General features: G+C 45.4%; 1 protein-coding gene across 3 annotated transcripts in view; it reads right to left on the bottom strand.

The window, feature by feature from the left end:
* The window catches only part of LOC134531657 (G1/S-specific cyclin-D2-like), a 68,522-nt gene extending 45,387 nt beyond the window's left edge, over positions 1-23,135 (bottom strand). For all 3 annotated transcript variants that reach the window (XM_063367428.1, XM_063367430.1, XM_063367429.1), the window contains exons 1-2: positions 22,903-23,135; positions 948-1,163 (exon numbers count right to left, since the gene is read on the bottom strand). In XM_063367428.1, coding sequence (XP_063223498.1) covers positions 948-1,163; positions 22,903-23,097 — 411 coding nt within the window. In that variant the 5' untranslated portion in view covers positions 23,098-23,135. The remainder of the gene's footprint in view (positions 1-947; positions 1,164-22,902) is intronic.
* Positions 23,136-23,644: the final 509 nt, after the last annotated feature.

The following is a 23,644-nucleotide window of genomic DNA, read 5'->3' as shown; positions in this document are numbered from 1 at the left end:
AGAAGTAAATATATAATTTTTAATTTTGTCGAATACTGGCTACATTCAAATCTTGCATTGTTCTGATCGAAAATAAAACGATGTATCAGAAATAAAAAAAAAAATTTGTTGCTAAAAAATAAATTTTAATAATAAAATTTTTGAAACAGAATCAATCCATGCAGATATAAAACCAGAGGTCCTCTAGAGTTTTTCATTTACAAGTTCCAAGCAGAAATCGTTTATTGTTAATTTTATTGTATCAAAAAACATTCATATAAGAAAAAAAATGCATATCTCATTACATGTAACATACACCCTCTCATATGAATTAGCTATGTTTTAAGTGATCCCTAAATAAGACCCAGTTGAATGAGTGTCGCAGTATGCAGTGTGTCGGAATGCCGCGCTGGAACGGCGGTGGCCGTGAGAGATCAGTACGGCCGCAGTACACTGCAACGCTCGGGCCGCTTTAATGAGCCAACTAATTACGTTAGACTCTTTATAAATATACTGTCTTAAAGCTAAAGGTATAACCAAAAACATTTATTTGGACATTTTTCGCATTGGACTCTTCAAATTGGTGTAAATAGTATTTTTATCTGAGTGGCAAAGATAAAAAATAATATGTCATGAATTAATCGCTTAATATCACATCTTTAATATTAACAATTTATGCTTTTTACAACATTAATGGCTGTATTAGAGTCTCAATATTATTTTGGTAGTTTTATGGACAGTCTAAATGAAAAACTGTACAAATGGGTAGCATTTTAATGGACTGATGTAAGTCGCTGTCATCTAGGACTTAAATGCAAATTTTCGGCGATACGCACAAGGTCTACAGCGGTAAACTTTCGGTATGTTATTAAGCATAGTCAAATCTACAACTGTGCAAAAATTCAGCTTTGGACAAATTTTTCACAGGTTTGTGCCTTTTTAAGTCTTGGTTTCCTGGACTATAGTACCTGCAGGTCGTGCAGCGAGAAGCTGCTGTCGCCGTAGTAGACGACGAGGTCGGCGGCCAGCGGGCAGGGCTCGCGCAGCTTGGAGGCGATCAGCAGGCACACGGCGCCCAGCAGCTGCAGGTGGCTCCTCTTCACGGTGCACGCCGTCAGGAAGCGGTCCATGTAGTTCATGGCGAGGCTGACCACGCCTTCCTGGCACTGCTGCTCCTCCGCGATCTGCAACACCGTCCCCCGGGGTCATGCTCCGGCTATCTATCACCCAGGGCCGGCGCGTCCGTACAGGCGGACCAGGCAACCGCCTGGGGGCGGCGCAGCACGACACACAACAGCTCATACAATATGTTTAACGATTACTGAAACTAGATGAAAATGGATTTTCGTAACAGTTTGGAATGTTTATATTGATATTAGTAATTATTTGAAGTCCACGGTGACCTGTTTATGATTTGTAATAAGTAAAAAAGATAAAAAAAGAACACAAGCCTGCTTACATTTGATTCTTGACAAAATCTTAGGCTTACGTGATGTATTTTGAGGCAAGGAAAATTTTTTGGGGGGTGTCGGGGGGGGGGGGGGGAGGGGTCATTAAGGTTTTTCGCCTAGGGCGCCAATGTACCTTGCACCGGCCCTGCTATCACCCACCTTTTCTTTAAAGAGTCTAATGAAAATGTATTTATTTTTAATAAATCTTGTTCTTAACTACGCTCATAATGAAAAAAAAATCAGTTTAATTGTAGCTTAGTTCAATCTGAACTAGCAGAAAAATACTACTTTGGCAACACTACCCATATCGCTCAACTAGGATCCAGATGCAGGAGTTTCGCAATACAACCAAAGGCATGCAACCCAAATCCACAATCAATATACAAAAGAAATAGCTTGGTTGATTTCACGGACGGACGTTTTGATGTTCTACCTATTCGTTAACTCTGCATTCCAACAGCAAGGAAGACGACGGTGACTCACATGCATGTCAGACGTCACCACTTGAATTTTTAAGACGTAGCGCGCGTAAACAAGGCGTTTTCAAACAATGTTGCAAAAAAGCACGTGCTCTTACGTTATTACTTTGTTGTTTTGCCAGCGGCCTGAGTGTAGCGAGTAAATGGCAGATGCCCTGTGTGTAGGGTTACCAGACGTCCGGCAACAGGAGGACATGTCCTCCTTTTTATGTATTTTTTTTGCGTCCGGCCGGATTTTCCTTAATGCTCCAAAATGTCCGGCTTTTTTATAAAGTGAGATAATTCCTGCAGTTACACTCAGAGTAAAGCGCGCGGTGCGCGCTAATGCGCTGTCCGCAGTCACCCCACTAGTAAGTAGTTCTATGACAGCTTGACAGGTAGCAGCACATGCAGAAGCACGTGTTTTTAATATGTTGTATATGCGTAGTTTGTTTGATTATTTATACTGAAACTGTATTAAATGCCAAAACATTGTAAAATATCGTACTCCATTGTAATTAATTCATTGCTTTTAAAAAAATATATATTGTCCTTTTTAGTGAAATGTCCTCCTTTTGCAAGATGAATGTCCTTTTTTATTATCAGTGTCTGGTAACCCTACCTGTGTGTAGCACACGGCAACTCCCGGCGGATAACCAACTCATGTGGCGCGGGAAGCAACAAAGCAAAGGTAACTTGTGCAACAAGTTATGGTTATTGCTGTACTCGCCGCCCTCAGCTGAGCGCTATCTTCCCCTTATCGCGGCGAGAGGGCAGTGGGGGAGGAGACGTGACCTTGCAGCTCGCGCATCTCCCGGCTGCTCGGATCCCACGGTAGAGTTTCCCAGGCAAACGCTACGCGTCTGGCGGCGAAACCACAGTCGCCGACGCGCGATAGCCGTCGCAACAGAATCCGGCGGACAAGTGATCGCTGGCGCCGGGCTCATGTCGCACGCATGTCGCATGTCGCATGTCGCACGCATGTCGCATGTCGGCCGGAGGTTCCGAGTTCCCAGACCCGGCTGTGAACAGCTTCATTACGAACTAAGTAATGGGCGCACATGAAATTTGAACAAATCTCCTTCAAAAAAACTCTCCTTAGATAGCGACGCACACTTATCCCAATATTGATTCAGCATTTCTGGGAGGTTTTTATCTTTTTTTTTCCTGGTAGAGCCTCTAGTTGCTGTCATGGCCCTCTCAATGTCGGAAATGGAGTCGAAACGTTTCTCCTTTAGCACGACCCATTTTTCTGGTCTCCGTTTCGCAAACAAATATTAACGTTAACGCATAGTCCGAAATACGTGATTCGATACTAAGACATCACGCTATTCATTAAATCGCCAAGTTCTCTACGACCACGAGCAAACGATGCCAGCTAGGAAAGAAGTAAGCGTATCAGGAAGTGCCAATTAACAAAGATAAAAATGTTCTCGCTAAGAAATCAACCAATGGGAATGGGTTGAGCACACCCATGGCTTTGAATTCTACCCTGAGCCCGAACAAACCCGCGAAATCATCCATGATGCGCGACAGACACGTCAAACACGACCTCACACTTGCTGCTCTGGAAGCCGACTGACAAATCACAACTGGTTCAAATTTGACATTATTTCACAAGATCAGGCTATCGGGATTATTACTTCAAATATATGTAGCGTCAGCAGTTGCTACTATAAACATAATTTCACCCAAAAAATTTTTTTACCGCACCTCGTTTGTTATGTCTTAAAAGATAACAAAAGAGACAAATCAATAAAAAGGTGTGTGTGTGTTTTTGTACGCGCGTTACTTGTACTACTTATTTTTGATTTAAGACACTGAACTAATTTGAAATTTACTGAGACAAAAAATAATTAATTAAATACCCAGTATTTAATGTTAATATATACATGTATAAAATTAATTATTTAATTTAGTGAAATAATCGGGATGGATTTCAATCAATAATCAATGATTGCGCTGAATGTTTATTCTAATTTCTTAACCTAAATTAATTATTAAATACTAATGTAATAATTATAATGCAAATAAATTATACATAGGGGAATATAACCACCTATATAAATATACTTGAAACGGGTTTATAAACACTATTTCTATCACTATTATTCACAATAAATATATGTTTTAATAATATGGATCAGTATTAAATAACAATCACCAAATTTCTGAAAGGGCCTCACGTAGTTCCACACCTGCCGCTAGAATTCGCTATCGGAACAGCTACGTCAACTATAGAATCATTCGATTTGCTGAACGAAAGGTTATATATACTATATAATAAACGTCTACGATAAAAACGAAAAAGACTTGAAAAATACTAAAACTCAGCTTGGACCTGATTTTGACACGGAACTTTATTAAAATACTGCCATCTTGTTAAAATTCACATTTAATACTTCAGTTTCCGCACGCGTTAGATGATAAATTATTACGTTTTAAAGGATATTTTCATTAGTATAGTTTTATGTTTTATTAACTATGCTAATTTATGGACACTCATTTCCTAACAAACGTAATTAATTTAATATTACTGTAAGTACAAATAGAGGTTATAGGCCTACCTAGTATGAAATAATCCAATGTACTGAGCTATGTATTTAATACAATTATATCATTACGATAAACAAATAAAATGTATTCAAAAATATTTGTTTCAAGCACTATTTGTATAATCCATTAAAATGAATTTTAAAAAAAAATTCCGAGTTTTGAACCACGTGCCTTTAGTTAGCCTAAGCACGCATTATAACCACTGCGCTACGAATCCTGACGGAAAATTATTTGGAGAATATTGTATTAGAATTGTTATAATACCATAATGTTTTTTAAAACTTGAAATTACTTTTACTATGACTATTTTAGTTTACCATATATATTCCAGGGTAGTTTCACTATCATAAAGTTTCATTTGCCACACCAATATGTTTGGTATGTCCCCTAAATTTTATGAAAGTGACTTTATATGGGTTTATGTTATTACACGTGGTTCCGCCATTTTCTTCCTGTGATAAATTTGGTTGCATGGTGCGCGCGCTTCGTAAAAATTCATTCTCATACTTTTTTTCCGTAACGCGCCTAAAGTATAACATGTAAAATTGACAGAATTAAACAAACTAATGTAATAAAGATTGTTGACGAATATTACCAACGAGTCAAACGTAATAAAAACAGACGGCTGTGATCGCGAAGGCGTCGCCCTCACGTGGCGAGGGCCGTGGCTTCGCCCAGCCACCTGGTGTGCCTCAGGCATGAGCGACCTGGTGTGCCTCAGACATGAGCGACCTGGTGTGCCTCAGACATGAGCGACCTGGTGTGCCTCAGACATGAGCGACCTGGTGTGCCTCAGACATGAGCGACCTGGTGTGCCTCAGGCATGAGCGACCTGGTGTGCCTCAGGCATGAGCGACCTGGTGTGCCTCAGACATGAGCGACCTGGTGTGCCTCAGACATGAGCGACCTGGTGTGCCTCAGGCATGAGCGACCTGGTGTGCCTCAGACATGAGCGACCTGGTGTGCCTCAGGCATGAGCGACCTGGTGTGCCTCAGACATGAGCGACCTGGTGTGCCTCAGACATGAGCGACCTGGTGTGCCTCAGACATGAGCGACCTGGTGTGCCTCAGACATGAGCGACCTGGTGTGCCTCAGGCATGAGCGACCTGGTGTGCCTCAGACATGAGCGACCTGGTGTGCCTCAGACATGAGCGACCTGGTGTGCCTCAGACATGAGCGACCTGGTGTGCCTCAGGCATGAGCGACCTGGTGTGCCTCAGACATGAGCGACCTGGTGTGCCTCAGACATGAGCGACCTGGTGTGCCTCAGACATGAGCGACCTGGTGTGCCTCAGACATGAGCGACCTGGTGTGCCTCAGACATGAGCGACCTGGTGTGCCTCAGACATGAGCGACCTGGTGTGCCTCAGACATGAGCGACCTGGTGTGCCTCAGACATGAGCGAACTGAATGTGTCGAAATATTTGTAGCCCAGGATAATCTTCAAACTTCCGTCGCCTTAAGCCGATGGTATTTATTTTTATGATTCTTAAGAATACACTCAAATGCTTTTATTCGGCATTCTAACCACCATCCATGTTTACTGAGATATCGTAATTTAATTATAATACTTTACAAATCAGCATAAACTTAGGTTCCTATAAGTAATTTCCCAATGAAAATTAACGTTTAAGAAATCCCATAATTACATAAAATGATATTAATACAAAAAAAGCGTCAAAAAATTTATGCAACACACTTTAAAAATAAATTCACCCTCCATTAAAACATATAAAAAGTTTTTATGGAATACTTGAACCATGTTCAATGTATAAACTGGATTTTGAGCCATTTCTGATATTTATTATAAAAAAATAACTGTGAATACTAGGACGTCAATTTAAATTATGTGATCTGCAATTCAAAATATTTCTAGGGCTTAAATTAATGTGATATGCAATAACAATAAAGTATCACACAAACATTATTATAAATTATTTTATTTTCTGTAGGTATGATACATAAAATAAATATAAGGGTTTAAAAAAACTATATTTTAAAGTAGATATTAAAATTTTTGTAATTGATTTAATTATTTAATGTATTCAGCAAAAATGACTTAAATTGACTTATACACAAATACTCTTAATAAACTGATAAAACACCGATGGACCTAAAAGCTAGGTATATAATTATAAACAAAGCTTTGTGTTTAAGTTATTTTACATTAAATATACAAATATTTATAGTTAAAATATACCATATTTACGTAAGTTAAATGTTAGCATATCATACAAACAAGCAAATGTACTTTACATAGCCTATCTTGAGCTAACATTATTCCACTTCTAATTAATTGAAGAAATGCAGATTCAACTAGAACTGTGTTAAAATACCAAAACCAAAATAAAACTTTTTAAAACTATTATTTAACCTGCGGTGAAACACCTAGTAAAATATTTGATTACCATGTATTATTTTACCATCACTGATAAAACTGCATTCATTGATCTAAAAGAAAATCCTGTTCATTCAGAGGAAAGAAGAAATTAATTATAAACAAATCTTGTCACAAAAAATACTTTTTAATTTTAGGATTTATCCACATTGAAGTTATTTTCATAATTTTTTATTTCAAACGTAATTTCAATGGTTCTCTCGGGTGGCAAACCGTGTGGTTTTCATTGTCTTTGCAAAACACTTACACTTAACCACGTCTTTACTGTAAATAATATTTGAAATTTTAATACCAGACATTACAGACACAGCGCTGTTACATAAATGTATCTTGCAATAAGTACGTGTCGGGCTGAATACAAATAGAACTATGCAAATGGCGTTGGAAATCACGCTAAGTGAACTTGCTTGCTAAAGAAAGTTGGGAATGTTAGGTGCGACGCTCGCTGGTGCCTCTAGTGCGATGTCGCTTCTAAGCATATGGCTCTGAACTGGCAGTCTCTCCGTCATGCACTGGGCAACTATGACATGCCACTAACATTATGCTATACAAAATAAAAAGGTGTAATACTTCAATATTGGGTACCACAACATTTACAGCTATAAGTTTTCCTGAAATTTTTTATAGACATTTACTCTTTAAAAAATATAATTTAAAGATGAAATGCTAGAATATAACTACCATTATGACCATGGCAGTTATTAAATATGCTGTTAGAAACTGATATCACCAGCAGTTTTCAAATCGTGCAGGGATCACAATATCACGTATCAAGCAAAACGTAACAAGTGGACAGTTTACTTGTATGTTAACCCTTAAGACTTCGCTAAGAAAAATTCTGATAAATGCTTGTAATAGGCGCAAAGCAATACGACCTTAACATCGCGATAAAAAAAGCTTAAACGGAGGCCCGACACGAGATGGCATTGTAGTCGCCTTGTCAAGCTGATGGCACCGTTGTGCGGTGGGCAAGTTCAAGTCACCATCCATTCAAAAATCCGTCGTTTTCTCTTTGTCTTAAAAACCACATTTTCTAGTTTAATATGTGGTCCTGAAGAAACAGACGACGAAACAAGCTGCCCGCTTCCTTCATTATGCATCTGAAGTGTTTTCTGGCTTGGGATTTGGTTCTTCTCATTTCGCTATTTATGTTGTGCATACAACGCGAACACATCGGTTACCATTGTTGCTTAAACTGGTCAATGAAAACTTCCGAGGCCTGAAAAACTTCACAGATTTCATCATAAAACTCGAACAAACGAAACTTTATACACAGAGAATCCAAATTATTATTAAATCAGAATGGCTCAAAATATAAAAATATCGTTTTAGATTTAATCCTTCAGATTCTACTAATAATAGCTACGTTTCAGTTGACAGTTGGATATTATTATAGCTGAGCATTAAAGAGTATAGCTATAATTGCCGCTGGTTTGTCAGATTTGTGATCGAATACATGCTTAAACTTAAACAAAAAGGTTTTCAAAGTCAGATAACATTTCTTTCACGAAAAAAACTATAATTTTTAAATTTTGAATCTTTTTCTAATACTTTTTCACAGGGTTAGTAGATATTATAATATATTTGGTAGGAAGGTGCTTTCCATTTTATGGCAAGTAAGAGAATTTCCTCTTTTTTAAGTATAAGAGTTTAATTTTGGGTTGAGTTTAACATGTTTTATGGATTTTTTAAATGTAAAATTATAATCTACGAAAATACCGAGTATAATGTGTGATGAATGAATAAAAATTTTGCAACACATGTTTGAAGGAATGAGTAATTACTCAATAAACAAGCTAGCAAATATTTTACGATACGCCCTGAAGCTACATATTCTTACGTCTGACAAAAACGCACAATAGTGCCGGAAGAGACATTTAAGACAGCTTTTACTTCACCGTAGTGTAATCACCGAATTTATTACACCCATCACAGGTAAAATTTCGGAGACAAAATTTTATTTACTAGTACCTACCAAATGTCTTTAAAATACAAAAGATTTTTTTTGGAAGAAAACAGACAATATCTTGAAGAAGACACGAATCTAACAATTGACACGTGCAGTTTAAAAGCTGCCAAAGATTTTTTTTGGAAGAAAACAGACAATATCTTGAAGAAGACACGAATCTAACAATTGACACGCGCAGTTTAAAAGCTGCCACATCATAATACAGTGATGACCAATTCCATTTTCAGGGCCAGATATATTTTTTTTAAACTTACCGTGGCACAGGCATTGTGAGTTAGTGTTGCATGCTTAAAACAATTTTATTACTGTCTTATTTGTTCTGTACAGTGAAAAATAAATTAAATTTGTGGCAATGAAGAACAAACGAAAAATAAAAAAAATGTTAGAAAGTCTTTCTGTATTCGCCCATGAAGTGTAAACATCTAACGTCGATAAAGAGCAAATTCGTGCTTTTTTGTTACGAATAAACTTATAATATGTGTTAATTGTGTTATTGTGTTTCTTGCATAGTTCATAAACCAGGTATTTGGAAAACCACATGGCCAATGCCGAGCGGGATAAATATTCGCTTTCCAAGTACATACTTTATCCAACGGGAGCTAGAATTCGCAGTCGCGGCAACTACGTCGACTACATATCGAATCATTCGATTTTCAGAACGAAATATTTAACAACATGATGAAACGACTCTAATAAAAGCTATGAAAACAGCTTTAACCTGGTTTTCAACAAGGAATGTTATTAAAATAATGCCTAACTTGTTAAAATTCAATAAACAGTTAATACTATAAAATTTCCGCACTCGTTAGATGGCTATAAATTACTAGAAAGTATTAAAGGGTAGTACTATGAAAGTATTAAAGGGTAGTACTATTATAAGATTTTTTTAATACCTATGCGAAGTCATGAAAAATCATTTCCTAGTAAATTTAATCAATTTAATTTACTTTGAAGTAAAAATAAAGAAAATAGGCCCACCTAGTATGAAATAATCAATATGTATTTAATAATATTATAGCACTAAGATAAACAAATAAAATGTATTCATATATATCCTTAAAGCACAATTTGTATAATCCAGTAATCCTTCATTTAAAAAAAAGTTTAAAAAAATCCATTGGAATGTTAACACGTCCTTTTCGAGCTTAACCGTGCGCATTTCACCGCTGTGCGCTACGAAGCCAGTTGAGAAAACGCAAGGAGAACATGCATTATAATTATTGTAACGCAAGATTTCTGAGGTATTTTAAATATTGGGATTACTTTTACTACGACTATGCACGTTTTATTATGATACACGAAGTTCCGCCGTCATATTTCCGTTCATCGACTTAAGTTCCATTTTCACGAAATTATTCCCACCAAATGCCGTCGTTTACACATCAAAGTCTTAAAAATTATTATTACTGCACATAATGTATATTACATGAATATTAATAATATTTTTGCGTACTTGTTTGAGGATGCATGTACGCAAACCAATGCGGCCAACATAACGAGTACCGTATATTCCTTACTGAGAGATGCTTCAAGCGATGGTGGGCGGGTCGCCACTCGGCCATTGCTCGCAGGTCGGAGAACAATGCGTTTACTGTCGGTAGTTTACATTCCTCAGCGAAGTAAGAGTATTTAAAAAATTATTATTAGTTTTCTTCTGAAAGGCTTCTTAAGCAAGCACGGCCTTTTTTTATAAGAAATCTTTTTTTTTAATAACTTAAACCGACGTTAATCAACTCATATTCAAACCTAGAACTTTCCGATACGAAGATAAACGAAAAGTAGTCTTTCAACTATATTTATTTTTTTTTATTTTTTCTGAAGCTAAATAACTTGTGCAGTTAATACAGATTAGTCCACTTCCTCGCACCGTCTTTAAATTATTTATTTTAATACCAACATACTCAACAATATTTCAGTGACTTCAGTGGCAATGATTGCTAGCTCGTCTCGCTCGTGTGGAAGGGTCGTGGATGCGACCCCAACACCTCTTTGAGCACCAAGTCGGTAAAAGAGAGTTTCTGATGAGCTAAAATACAAACCAGCACGATACAGTCGCAAACAACACAGCTACAATTCATTTCTTCCCAGGTGTGATTGGGCCGCAGATCACGTGCTGTGCAGATAAGTGAAACGCGAAAGCTCATTGTTCACAAGCTTTCCATCAAGTAAACGTGCGTTTTATGTTACTCGAGGTGAACGTAACAGGTCTTGAAATGCAGATTACACGTCTCGCGGTGTAAACGTCTTCCAATTTGCGTTCAACTTGTTACGTGGGGTGAGCTCTGCGTTCGGCGGCCGAAGTAATACCAACGTTCACACAGCTTCTCTCAAGTTTCCAGCTACACAATACGCGTCCATCAAAAAAATTCAGGTATGTTTATTCATGACACGTCCATAGAAATCTCTGTATCGTGCGTTTCAGCGACCATCTGACGTACCTAATAACAGCCGCTTCTATAGGCTAACTGCCGCACGCTAACGTAATGAGAGGACTGCAGACACGCAACGCCAGCGGACAGGTATAAGACATAAAATAGCAAACGACTGTGCACAATAAACGGTGCTGTGAATGTTAACGACAGGCTATGAATTACAACCGAACAAAACAAAATTACTTCCCTTAAGATTAAATTACATAGTTCAAAGCGTGAAACGAGAACATAACAAAATTATTACTTTCGGCGTTGGCTTTGTTGTGTTTCAATTGGTATGGGGAGTTGGGCGGACTTGTGTTCCAATCGTAAAGCTTTAATCGTGACTTTTCGTAATGTGCGTCGTTGCAGAGGGCTACACAGCGCAAGTAATAGTTGAACGTCTAGCATTAGAATATTAATAGTTCAAATAACACGGCTTCAACTACTGTATGTTCAAGTCCTCAGCCACAGGCTGGCTCGAAGACTACATATCCTTTCTCTGCTCAGCTATCTTCCCATTATTTATACGTGTGTACCTGTTAGCCAGTCTTAAGCTGGGCGCACCTTTAAAGAAATAACAGTTACATTAACAGTCGGTCGTTTGTAAAAGATTTGTCCGCCGTGTTTTCTAAACTGCTGATTCACAATAGCAGTGCTCACAAACTTTTGGTCAGAAGTCACGGGATAATCATTTGGTAGTTAATGTAATTACTGTTATCTTTGAAAGATTTGTGCAATGGGAGTGCATGACTTGATGTAAGTTTTTGGACATACGCCATTGCAAAAACTTTTTCTGTTGAAGAAAAAATAAAAAATAAAGAAATAAAAATACCCAAAAAAAGACAAAAACACAAAATTAAGCAAAACATTGCTGTTGTCAACAAGGATATAAACACCACAAAATATTCCGTAACAGGAATATGGTCAACAAAGAAAGACAAAGAAAAAATAAAAGAAAAAAAACCTACAAATGACGACGACACAGAAATATTGAACCAAAAAAATTCAGCACAACGGTTGAAACGAAACAAAAACACGACAAAACGAAAAGACGAAACAAACACAATAGTTTTCCAAAACAGAATAGAACGATAAAAAAACCCACAAATGATGACAACACAAAAATATTGAACCCAAAATAATTCAGCACAACAGTTGAAACGAGACAAAAACACGACAAAACGAAAATACGAAACGAACACAATAGTTTTACCAAAACAGAAACAAGCGACGTTTCGGGAACTGCAATCTGCTCCCGTCCTCAGGCAGAGACGCACATGGTACGGAAAACACAGGTGCGACTGAGTCTCAGTGTTTTGTGTTTTCCGTACCATGTGTGTCTCTGCCTTAGGACGGGAGCAGATAGCAGTTCCCGAAACGTCGCTTGCTTCTGTTTTGGTAAAACTATTGTGTTCGTTTCGTCTTTTCGTTTTGTCGTGTATTTGTCTCGTTTCAACTGTTGTGCTGAATTATTTTGGTTTCAATATTTTTGTGTAATCATTTGTAGGTTTTTTACTTTTCTTTTTTCTTTCTCTTAGTACATTTTTCTTTGTCTTTCTTTGTTGACCATATTCCTGTTACGGAATATTATGTGGTGTTTATATCCTTGTTGACAACAGCAATTTTTTGCTTAATTTTGTGTTTTTTTGCCTTTTTTTGGGTATTTTAATTTCTTTATTTTTTATTTTTTCTTCGACAGAAAAAGTTTTTGCAATGGCGTATGTCCAAAAACTTACATCAAGTAATGTAATTACTAACACTACTAACATGTCTAATACATCGCGTAATTTTATTGGTTGAAATTGGCAGTAAGATTTAAATTGTGAACTAACTTCGCACATGTGTGCATTCGTGCTCATGGCCTGTTATACATTCGCTTGTTTTTTTTATTATGAATCCAGCCTTAGTCTGCCCTTTTCTCGCTACGTTAACCATGAATAACTTTAAAATGTTTGACTTATTTATTATTTTGTCCTATAATCACGTGACCAGGCATAATTTATCCTCCGGCCAACTAGCCTCGCCGATTCAGCCAATCAAATTTCTTTTTCCGAGCGTCCAGCCAGATGCAGCAGGGGCCATCGTTTCGCACAAGATTTATTTGGCGAACAATGAAATTAAACAACTGTGCTGGCCAGCATCGCAATGACAACATTTACCTGTTATTACTGTTTAGTGTCTGTCGCATGCGATCTGCGATGATCGTGAAGCCCTGTGCATGTCGCATGCGTTAAAGCTCTGACCGGCTGCAGTTCCCCTCCCCGCATTTCGCCATTGTGATTCCAGCGTTAGTTCTTTGAATATATATACTGTATAGAAGTCGCGAGTGGATAGGATTTACTCTACGTTTTTCAGAAGCGTATGATGAGCAGCTTGGGAACTTCACCGCTGCAGTGCTCTGCCGTAACGCCCTGTATCGTCTTAGTTGTTATTTACACGTTAGAGCGCAGCACTGTCGCCCGCTGTCATTCCCCGCACCCCCCACCAATCATTCACTGCAGCTCAACGTCGTTCAACGGGAGGGGGAAGGGGTGTTTGAAGAGTTCGACACTTGTCCACTAGGGACCACCACAAGTCGATGCCCTAGAGATGGTGGCGATTGCGGCGGTGAATTAACCAACTACCTCAAAACCGTATTAGAAATTTTAACCTGGGCTGGCGACTTCAATACAGTATATATATTCAAAGGTTAGTTGCAGCGTTCCCCTACACGTCGACACTTCGTCTTGCTGGCTTGTGCGTCGGGTGAACCTCAGTCTCAGTTTTCCATCTTTACTCCGTCCGAAATGGAGTGCGCAACAATCATTCTTGGTATGCGGCGAAATGAAGCGGTGGTAAGGCATACCAACTTGGGTTCGGTATTCCGTGGTTTCCAGAAACCAACCCGAGGAAACCGTTCAAGGGCCCCGCCTGGTCAGGGATGTGCTAGTGATAGTGCGGCGGGATGGTGCTCGCTGGTGCTTCTAGCGCGGTGTCGCCTCAGCTGGCGCGCAGTCTTCTCGTCGTGCATACAACTATGAGATTTGGGCGGCATCCATAACATTACATGGCGGTAAAATGAAGGTAAAGGTCTTTAGCGCTTTCAAGAAACTGTATCTGATGTTTCATGCCCAAACAATACAGAAACATAACTAATCATCCGTCCTCAGCGTATTTTTTTTTTTTTCGTAAGAAGACAGTACGGGGATATGTTGAGCAGTACTTGTGAAGCTCTGCTCACAGGTAGATGGAAGGGGGCTTAAGAAGGGAGGTACTCGGTAGCGCGCTGCCAGGCGGGAATGTGCAGCAAGTCGGCTCGGCGCGCCACGTCGCTGCAGACTGGCGGAGAGCGCATGCACCGCCTCAGGTCGTTCAACCTGCAGCTCGCAACAGAGTTGTACACTTTACCCCGGTCGGCGCGGCCAATAAACACGTCTGCCCGACAGCCGCCGCGCTATAAATAAGTTGCACGGAGCGCGTTATCTCGTCGCCTCCGCCCGCACCGGATGTCGCGGCGCTATCGGCGGCCGTTCCCACACACCACGTCCCTGCCCGCCGGTGGCTACACTGCTTTCCGCGCGCTCCGAGCACTCTGCAGCTCCTCTCGACGACAGCCTGCTCACCCAACTATACCAGGACAAGTGCACTCTGCTTCCCCTCCTACACACACGTCCCTGCCCGCCGGTGGCTACACTGCTTTCCACGCGCTCCGAGCACACTGCAACTCCTCTCGACGACAGCCTGCTCACCCAACTATACCAGGACAAGTGCACTCTGCTTCCCCTCCTACACACACGTCCCTGCCCGCCGGTGGCTACACTGCTTTCCACGCGCTCCGAGCACTCTGCAGCTCCTCTCGACGACAGCCTGCTCACCCAACTATACCAGGACAAGTGCACTCTGCTTCCCCTCCTACACACACGTCCCTGCCCGCCGGTGGCTACACTGCTTTCCACGCGCTCCGAGCACTCTGCAGCTCCTCTCGACGACAGCCTGCTCACCCAACTATACCAGGACAAGTGCACTCTGCTTCCCCTCCTACACACACGTCCCTGCCCGCCGGTGGCTACACTGCTTTCCACGCGCTCCGAGCACACTGCAGCTCCTCTCGACGACAGCCTGCTCACCCAACTATACCAGGACAAGTGCACTCTGCTTCCCCTCCCACACACACGTCCCTGCCCGCCGGTGGCTACACTGCTTTCCACGCGCTCCGAGCACACTGCAGCTCCTCTCGACGACAGCCTGCTCACCCAACTATACCAGGACAAGTGCACTCTGCTTCCCCTCCCACACACACGTCCCTGCCCGCCGGTGGCTACACTGCTTTCCACGCGCTCCGAGCACACTGCAGCTCCTCTCGACGACAGCCTGCTCACCCAACTATACCATGACAAGTGCACTCTGCTTCCCCTCCTACACACACGTCCCTGCCCGCCGGTGGCTACACTGCTTTCCACGCGCTCCGAGCACTCTGCAGCTCCTCTCGACGACAGCCTGCTCACCCAACTATACCAGGACAAGTGCACTCTGCTTCCCCTCCCACACACACGTCCCTGCCCGCCGGTGGCTACACTGCTTTCCACGCGCTCCGAGCACACTGCAGCTCCTCTCGACGACAGCCTGCTCACCCAACTATACCAGGACAAGTGCACTCTGCTTCCCCTCCCACACACACGTCCCTGCCCGCCGGTGGCTACACTGCTTTCCACGCGCTCCGAGCACACTGCAGCTCCTCTCGACGACAGCCTGCTCACCCAACTATACCAGGACAAGTGCACTCTGCTTCCCCTCCTACACACACGTCCCTGCCCGCCGGTGGCTACACTGCTTTCCACGCGCTCCGAGCACTCTGCAGCTCCTCTCGACGACAGCCTGCTCACCCAACTATACCAGGACAAGTGCACTCTGCTTCCCCTCCTACACACACGTCCCTGCCCGCCGGTGGCTACACTGCTTTCCACGCGCTCCGAGCACTCTGCAGCTCCTCTCGACGACAGCCTGCTCACCCAACTATACCAGGACAAGTGCACTCTGCTTCCCCTCCTACACACACGTCCCTGCCCGCCGGTGGCTACACTGCTTTCCACGCGCTCCGAGCACTCTGCAGCTCCTCTCGACGACAGCCTGCTCACCCAACTATACCAGGACAAGTGCACTCTGCTTCCCCTCCTACACACACGTCCCTGCCCGCCGGTGGCTACACTGCTTTCCACGCGCTCCGAGCACACTGCAGCTCCTCTCGACGACAGCCTGCTCACCCAACTATACCAGGACAAGTGCACTCTGCTTCCCCTCCCACACACACGTCCCTGCCCGCCGGTGGCTACACTGCTTTCCACGCGCTCCGAGCACACTGCAGCTCCTCTCGACGACAGCCTGCTCACCCAACTATACCAGGACAAGTGCACTCTGCTTCCCCTCCCACACACACGTCCCTGCCCGCCGGTGGCTACACTGCTTTCCACGCGCTCCGAGCACACTGCAGCTCCTCTCGACGACAGCCTGCTCACCCAACTATACCAGGACAAGTGCACTCTGCTTCCCCTCCTACACACACGTCCCTGCCCGCCGGTGGCTACACTGCTTTCCACGCGCTCCGAGCACTCTGCAGCTCCTCTCGACGACAGCCTGCTCACCCAACTATACCAGGACAAGTGCACTCTGCTTCCCCTCCTACACACACGTCCCTGCCCGCCGGTGGCTACACTGCTTTCCACGCGCTCCGAGCACACTGCAGCTCCTCTCGACGACAGCCTGCTCACCCAACTATACCAGGACAAGTGCACTCTGCTTCCCCTCCTACACACACGTCCCTGCCCGCCGGTGGCTACACTGCTTTCCACGCGCTCCGAGCACACTGCAGCTCCTCTCGACGACAGCCTGCTCACCCAACTATACCAGGACAAGTGCACTCTGCTTCCCCTCCTACACACACGTCCCTGCCCGCCGGTGGCTACACTGCTTTCCACGCGCTCCGAGCACACTGCAGCTCCTCTCGACGACAGCCTGCTCACCCAACTATACCAGGACAAGTGCACTCTGCTTCCCCTCCTACACACACGTCCCTGCCCGCCGGTGGCTACACTGCTTTCCACGCGCTCCGAGCACTCTGCAGCTCCTCTCGACGACAGCCTGCTCACCCAACTATACCAGGACAAGTGCACTCTGCTTCCCCTCCTACACACACGTCCCTGCCCGCCGGTGGCTACACTGCTTTCCACGCGCTCCGAGCACACTGCAGCTCCTCTCGACGACAGCCTGCTCACCCAACTATACCAGGACAAGTGCACTCTGCTTCCCCTCCTACACACACGTCCCTGCCCGCCGGTGGCTACACTGCTTTCCACGCGCTCCGAGCACACTGCAGCTCCTCTCGACGACAGCCTGCTCACCCAACTATACCAGGACAAGTGCACTCTGCTTCCCCTCCCACACACACGTCCCTGCCCGCCGGTGGCTACACTGCTTTCCACGCGCTCCGAGCACACTGCAGCTCCTCTCGACGACAGCCTGCTCACCCAACTATACCAGGACAAGTGCACTCTGCTTCCCCTCCTACACACACGTCCCTGCCCGCCGGTGGCTACACTGCTTTCCACGCGCTCCGAGCACTCTGCAGCTCCTCTCGACGACAGCCTGCTCACCCAACTATACCAGGACAAGTGCACTCTGCTTCCCCTCCTACACACACGTCCCTGCCCGCCGGTGGCTACACTGCTTTCCACGCGCTCCGAGCACACTGCAGCTCCTCTCGACGACAGCCTGCTCACCCAACTATACCAGGACAAGTGCACTCTGCTTCCCCTCCTACACACACGTCCCTGCCCGCCGGTGGCTACACTGCTTTCCACGCGCTCCGAGCACACTGCAGCTCCTCTCGACGACAGCCTGCTCACCCAACTATACCAGGACAAGTGCACTCTGCTTCCCCTCCTACACACACGTCCCTGCCCGCCGGTGGCTACACTGCTTTCCACGCGCTCCGAGCACACTGCAGCTCCTCTCGACGACAGCCTGCTCACCCAACTATACCAGGACAAGTGCACTCTGCTTCCCCTCCTACACACACGTCCCTGCCCGCCGGTGGCTACACTGCTTTCCACGCGCTCCGAGCACTCTGCAGCTCCTCTCGACGACAGCCTGCTCACCCAACTATACCAGGACAAGTGCACTCTGCTTCCCCTCCTACACACACGTCCCTGCCCGCCGGTGGCTACACTGCTTTCCACGCGCTCCGAGCACACTGCAGCTCCTCTCGACGACAGCCTGCTCACCCAACTATACCAGGACAAGTGCACTCTGCTTCCCCTCCTACACACACGTCCCTGCCCGCCGGTGGCTACACTGCTTTCCACGCGCTCCGAGCACACTGCAGCTCCTCTCGACGACAGCCTGCTCACCCAACTATACCAGGACAAGTGCACTCTGCTTCCCCTCCTACACACACGTCCCTGCCCGCCGGTGGCTACACTGCTTTCCACGCGCTCCGAGCACACTGCAGCTCCTCTCGACGACAGCCTGCTCACCCAACTATACCAGGACAAGTGCACTCTGCTTCCCCTCCCACACACACGTCCCTGCCCGCCGGTGGCTACACTGCTTTCCACGCGCTCCGAGCACACTGCAGCTCCTCTCGACGACAGCCTGCTCACCCAACTATACCAGGACAAGTGCACTCTGCTTCCCCTCCCACACACACGTCCCTGCCCGCCGGTGGCTACACTGCTTTCCACGCGCTCCGAGCACACTGCAGCTCCTCTCGACGACAGCCTGCTCACCCAACTATACCAGGACAAGTGCACTCTGCTTCCCCTCCTACACACACGTCCCTGCCCGCCGGTGGCTACACTGCTTTCCACGCGCTCCGAGCACTCTGCAGCTCCTCTCGACGACAGCCTGCTCACCCAACTATACCAGGACAAGTGCACTCTGCTTCCCCTCCTACACACACGTCCCTGCCCGCCGGTGGCTACACTGCTTTCCACGCGCTCCGAGCACACTGCAGCTCCTCTCGACGACAGCCTGCTCACCCAACTATACCAGGACAAGTGCACTCTGCTTCCCCTCCCACACACACGTCCCTGCCCGCCGGTGGCTACACTGCTTTCCACGCGCTCCGAGCACACTGCAACTCCTCTCGACGACAGCCTGCTCACCCAACTATACCAGGACAAGTGCACTCTGCTTCCCCTCCTACACACACGTCCCTGCCCGCCGGTGGCTACACTGCTTTCCACGCGCTCCGAGCACTCTGCAGCTCCTCTCGACGACAGCCTGCTCACCCAACTATACCAGGACAAGTGCACTCTGCTTCCCCTCCTACACACACGTCCCTGCCCGCCGGTGGCTACACTGCTTTCCACGCGCTCCGAGCACTCTGCAGCTCCTCTCGACGACAGCCTGCTCACCCAACTATACCAGGACAAGTGCACTCTGCTTCCCCTCCTACACACACGTCCCTGCCCGCCGGTGGCTACACTGCTTTCCACGCGCTCCGAGCACACTGCAGCTCCTCTCGACGACAGCCTGCTCACCCAACTATACCAGGACAAGTGCACTCTGCTTCCCCTCCCACACACACGTCCCTGCCCGCCGGTGGCTACACTGCTTTCCACGCGCTCCGAGCACACTGCAGCTCCTCTCGACGACAGCCTGCTCACCCAACTATACCAGGACAAGTGCACTCTGCTTCCCCTCCCACACACACGTCCCTGCCCGCCGGTGGCTACACTGCTTTCCACGCGCTCCGAGCACACTGCAGCTCCTCTCGACGACAGCCTGCTCACCCAACTATACCAGGACAAGTGCACTCTGCTTCCCCTCCTACACACACGTCCCTGCCCGCCGGTGGCTACACTGCTTTCCACGCGCTCCGCGCACTCTGCAGCTCCTCTCGACGACAGCCTGCTCACCCAACTATACCAGGACAAGTGCACTCTGCTTCCCCTCCTACACACACGTCCCTGCCCGCCGGTGGCTACACTGCTTTCCACGCGCTCCGAGCACACTGCAGCTCCTCTCGACGACAGCCTGCTCACCCAACTATACCAGGACAAGTGCACTCTGCTTCCCCTCCTACACACACGTCCCTGCCCGCCGGTGGCTACACTGCTTTCCACGCGCTCCGAGCACACTGCAGCTCCTCTCGACGACAGCCTGCTCACCCAACTATACCAGGACAAGTGCACTCTGCTTCCCCTCCTACACACACGTCCCTGCCCGCCGGTGGCTACACTGCTTTCCACGCGCTCCGAGCACACTGCAGCTCCTCTCGACGACAGCCTGCTCACCCAACTATACCAGGACAAGTGCACTCTGCTTCCCCTCCCACACACACGTCCCTGCCCGCCGGTGGCTACACTGCTTTCCACGCGCTCCGAGCACACTGCAGCTCCTCTCGACGACAGCCTGCTCACCCAACTATACCAGGACAAGTGCACTCTGCTTCCCCTCCCACACACCACGTCCCTGCCCGCCGGTGGCTACACTGCTTTCCACGCGCTCCGAGCACACTGCAGCTCCTCTCGACGACAGCCTGCTCACCCAACTATACCAGGACAAGTGCACTCTGCTTCCCCTCCCACACACACGTCCCTGCCCGCCGGTGGCTACACTGCTTTCCACGCGCTCCGAGCACACTGCAACTCCTCTCGACGACAGCCTGCTCACCCAACTATACCAGGACAAGTGCACTCTGCTTCCCCTCCCACACACACGTCCCTGCCCGCCGGTGGCTACACTGCTTTCCACGCGCTCCGAGCACTCTGCAGCTCCTCTCGACGACAGCCTGCTCACCCAACTATACCAGGACAAGTGCACTCTGCTTCCCCTCCCACACACCACGTCCCTGCCCGCCGGTGGCTACACTGCTTTCCACGCGCTCCGAGCACTCTACCGCTCCTCTCGACGACAGCGTGCTCACCCAACTATACCAGGGCAAATCCTTCTATCCAATCAATCTTAACATTAAATATATTTAACTACAAGTAAGTATATAAACATATTGCCACCACACGTAACATGTCAAACTGGCCATAAAATATGATACGCACAATAATCAATTTGCAATGTTATTTCATTAATGTTATGCAACCTACGCTGGCAGTCTGTCATTTATTGAGATCCCTTACGCTTACTTAGTAATGGAAAATATATGATTTTCAACTACACATGAATTTGCGATTAAAATGCAGGCTGATTTAAAGACATTTTGCAATTTCCCTGGGTTTTCCAGGTTCTAAATATGTTTTTTTCAATCCTCTGAAATTTTCTGTTTTCCAAGATTTTTCCCTTTCTACGGAAACCCTGAAGTGGTCTTTAGTTTCACCTCCTTCGATTGAAATAACTAGTATAGTTTACCTAAACATCTGAACAGATACTTCTGAAAGTCCTTACATACAATCTCTCACACCTAGCCCAACTTACCAACATGAGGACACTTAGTTTTACATGTCGACGCCTTTTGGCTGGAATGTGCACGACGTAGTCACAAGCACGGAGACTTCATTACCGCATTGCATCGCGGACATCTCGCAAAAAATGTATAAGTAGTTAACATTGGTACAAAACTGACAACTAGTTCACAAACAAATTATCTGACACTGATAAAAAGGGAAGCGTGAATGACCACGAAACTTGCCAGTTATAACACTTTCGGCGGCGCTTGACGTCCAAACAGTCCCTCACACATCATCTGTGGGAAAAAAAAAAAAAAAAAAAAAACCTGTGCTAGAATACGTACTGGTCTGAATAGACAGGTCTACGGTTACAGAACACAGCGCCATAGAGTCTAAGCCTATCGAGATACCTGTTCGTGGTTTACGGTAAGATAAAGGCATAAACCAGAACACAAAGCGCAGATTACTTCGAACGAGTTTACCGACTTCTCGACTGCAAGTCCACTCGATGAGACCACGTTCTCAATCGACAATGCAATACTTGCTGTTTGTTTCAATAAAAGTACAAAACTTGTCAGAAAATAAACATACAATATTGTTATAGTATCATTTAAATATTAACTGAAACTACGTTATTCACAAATACAAATAAAACCTTATGAGAAACTTTTAACAGGGTAATAATACGAATATAATAAATATAATGCACATTCGTTAGACTATTAATGTCACGCTCAAGACTCATTTACACTTGTTGAATGTCTATTTTTGAAGACATCCGAAGTGATTATTGTAAATTGCCATTTACTTAGATGAGAAGTAAACTTACTTCCTACTTTTGATAAAATGCCTCGTTTCTCGAACCGATGAATCAAGCCTGCAAGCGCAGTGAGTGAAAAATGTAAACAAATGAGCCGCATCCAGTGTTTCGCAGCCACATGTGGCACACACATAATATAGTAGTATTTAATATACTAAAATAGTACAGTATTTTTAATCACTGTGTTTTTTTACTGTAACAGTGTTAGGACAAGCAATGTCATTCAAATTGCATTGTTATTTAAAGGATTGCAGCAAAGTCAAATGTGCGAGGAAAACCATATCTTAATGCTGATTAAAAAATGTACCAATAGTAACTGAACTACAGTAGCAACGATCCGAACCTACTACGGAACGTAAAAAACATATTTACTGACACTTAATATTCAACAACGCGGGGATCACTGCAGTGAACAAGGCTGATTCATTTTGGAGTGTGGAGGACCAAGCATTGTTGGGAACAGCGGGCCGGTCTTACCTCGAGCAGCCACTCTGCCACGACGCGGCGCATGTCCGGCGTCACCTCGGTCTGCACGCAGCTGAAGTAGGACGGCGACGGGCTGTAGCGCTCCTCGCGACTCAACAGGTTCTGGAGCACGCGATCATCCCCCATCAGCGCAGCGTCAGGGTGCGCGCGACACTCGCACTGCGTCTCGTAGCACAGCAGGTTCATCGCGCACTGCCGCCGGCCGCACACTGCCGCGTGCCGGCTCTCGCTGCAGGCCGGTCTCCCCTCCACTTCCCCTGCGCCGCCCCTCCCACCGCAGCCTCGGCGCGCTGTTGCCAGGCGCGGCCTCCTTCCACCCCTCACGCCCCTCCACGTCTCCTCCTCAACGAGCACGACGTTCCAACAGCAACAGGTTGATTCCAATTCTGTACTTTGTCGCCACTTCTGCATTCATTATGTGTTTATTTTAGCTTCACATGAAAATGATAATAATAGTAAAGCATTGTTCTGGTGTTCAATGCAGCGATAACGTCTCTTTGATCTTAGCTCTCGGTATACGGCATTTGGTAGAAGTAATTTCGTGAAAATGGAACGTAAGTCGATGAACGAAAATGTGACATACAGATGGCGGACCCACGTGTAGCAAAATGAACCCGTATATTGTCACTTTCGTTAATATAATATCTTTGATTAAATTAAAATAGTCAAACAAAAAAGTAATTTCATGTTTTAAAATACTTCAGAAAAATTGGCATTATAAATAAATCTATGG

The sequence above is a fragment of the Bacillus rossius genome, chromosome 5, assembly GCF_032445375.1.
Source record: "Bacillus rossius redtenbacheri isolate Brsri chromosome 5, Brsri_v3, whole genome shotgun sequence".
In the NCBI taxonomy this organism is placed as follows: domain Eukaryota; kingdom Metazoa; phylum Arthropoda; class Insecta; order Phasmatodea; family Bacillidae; genus Bacillus; species Bacillus rossius.
This window is presented reverse-complemented; position numbering and strand designations above follow the sequence as displayed.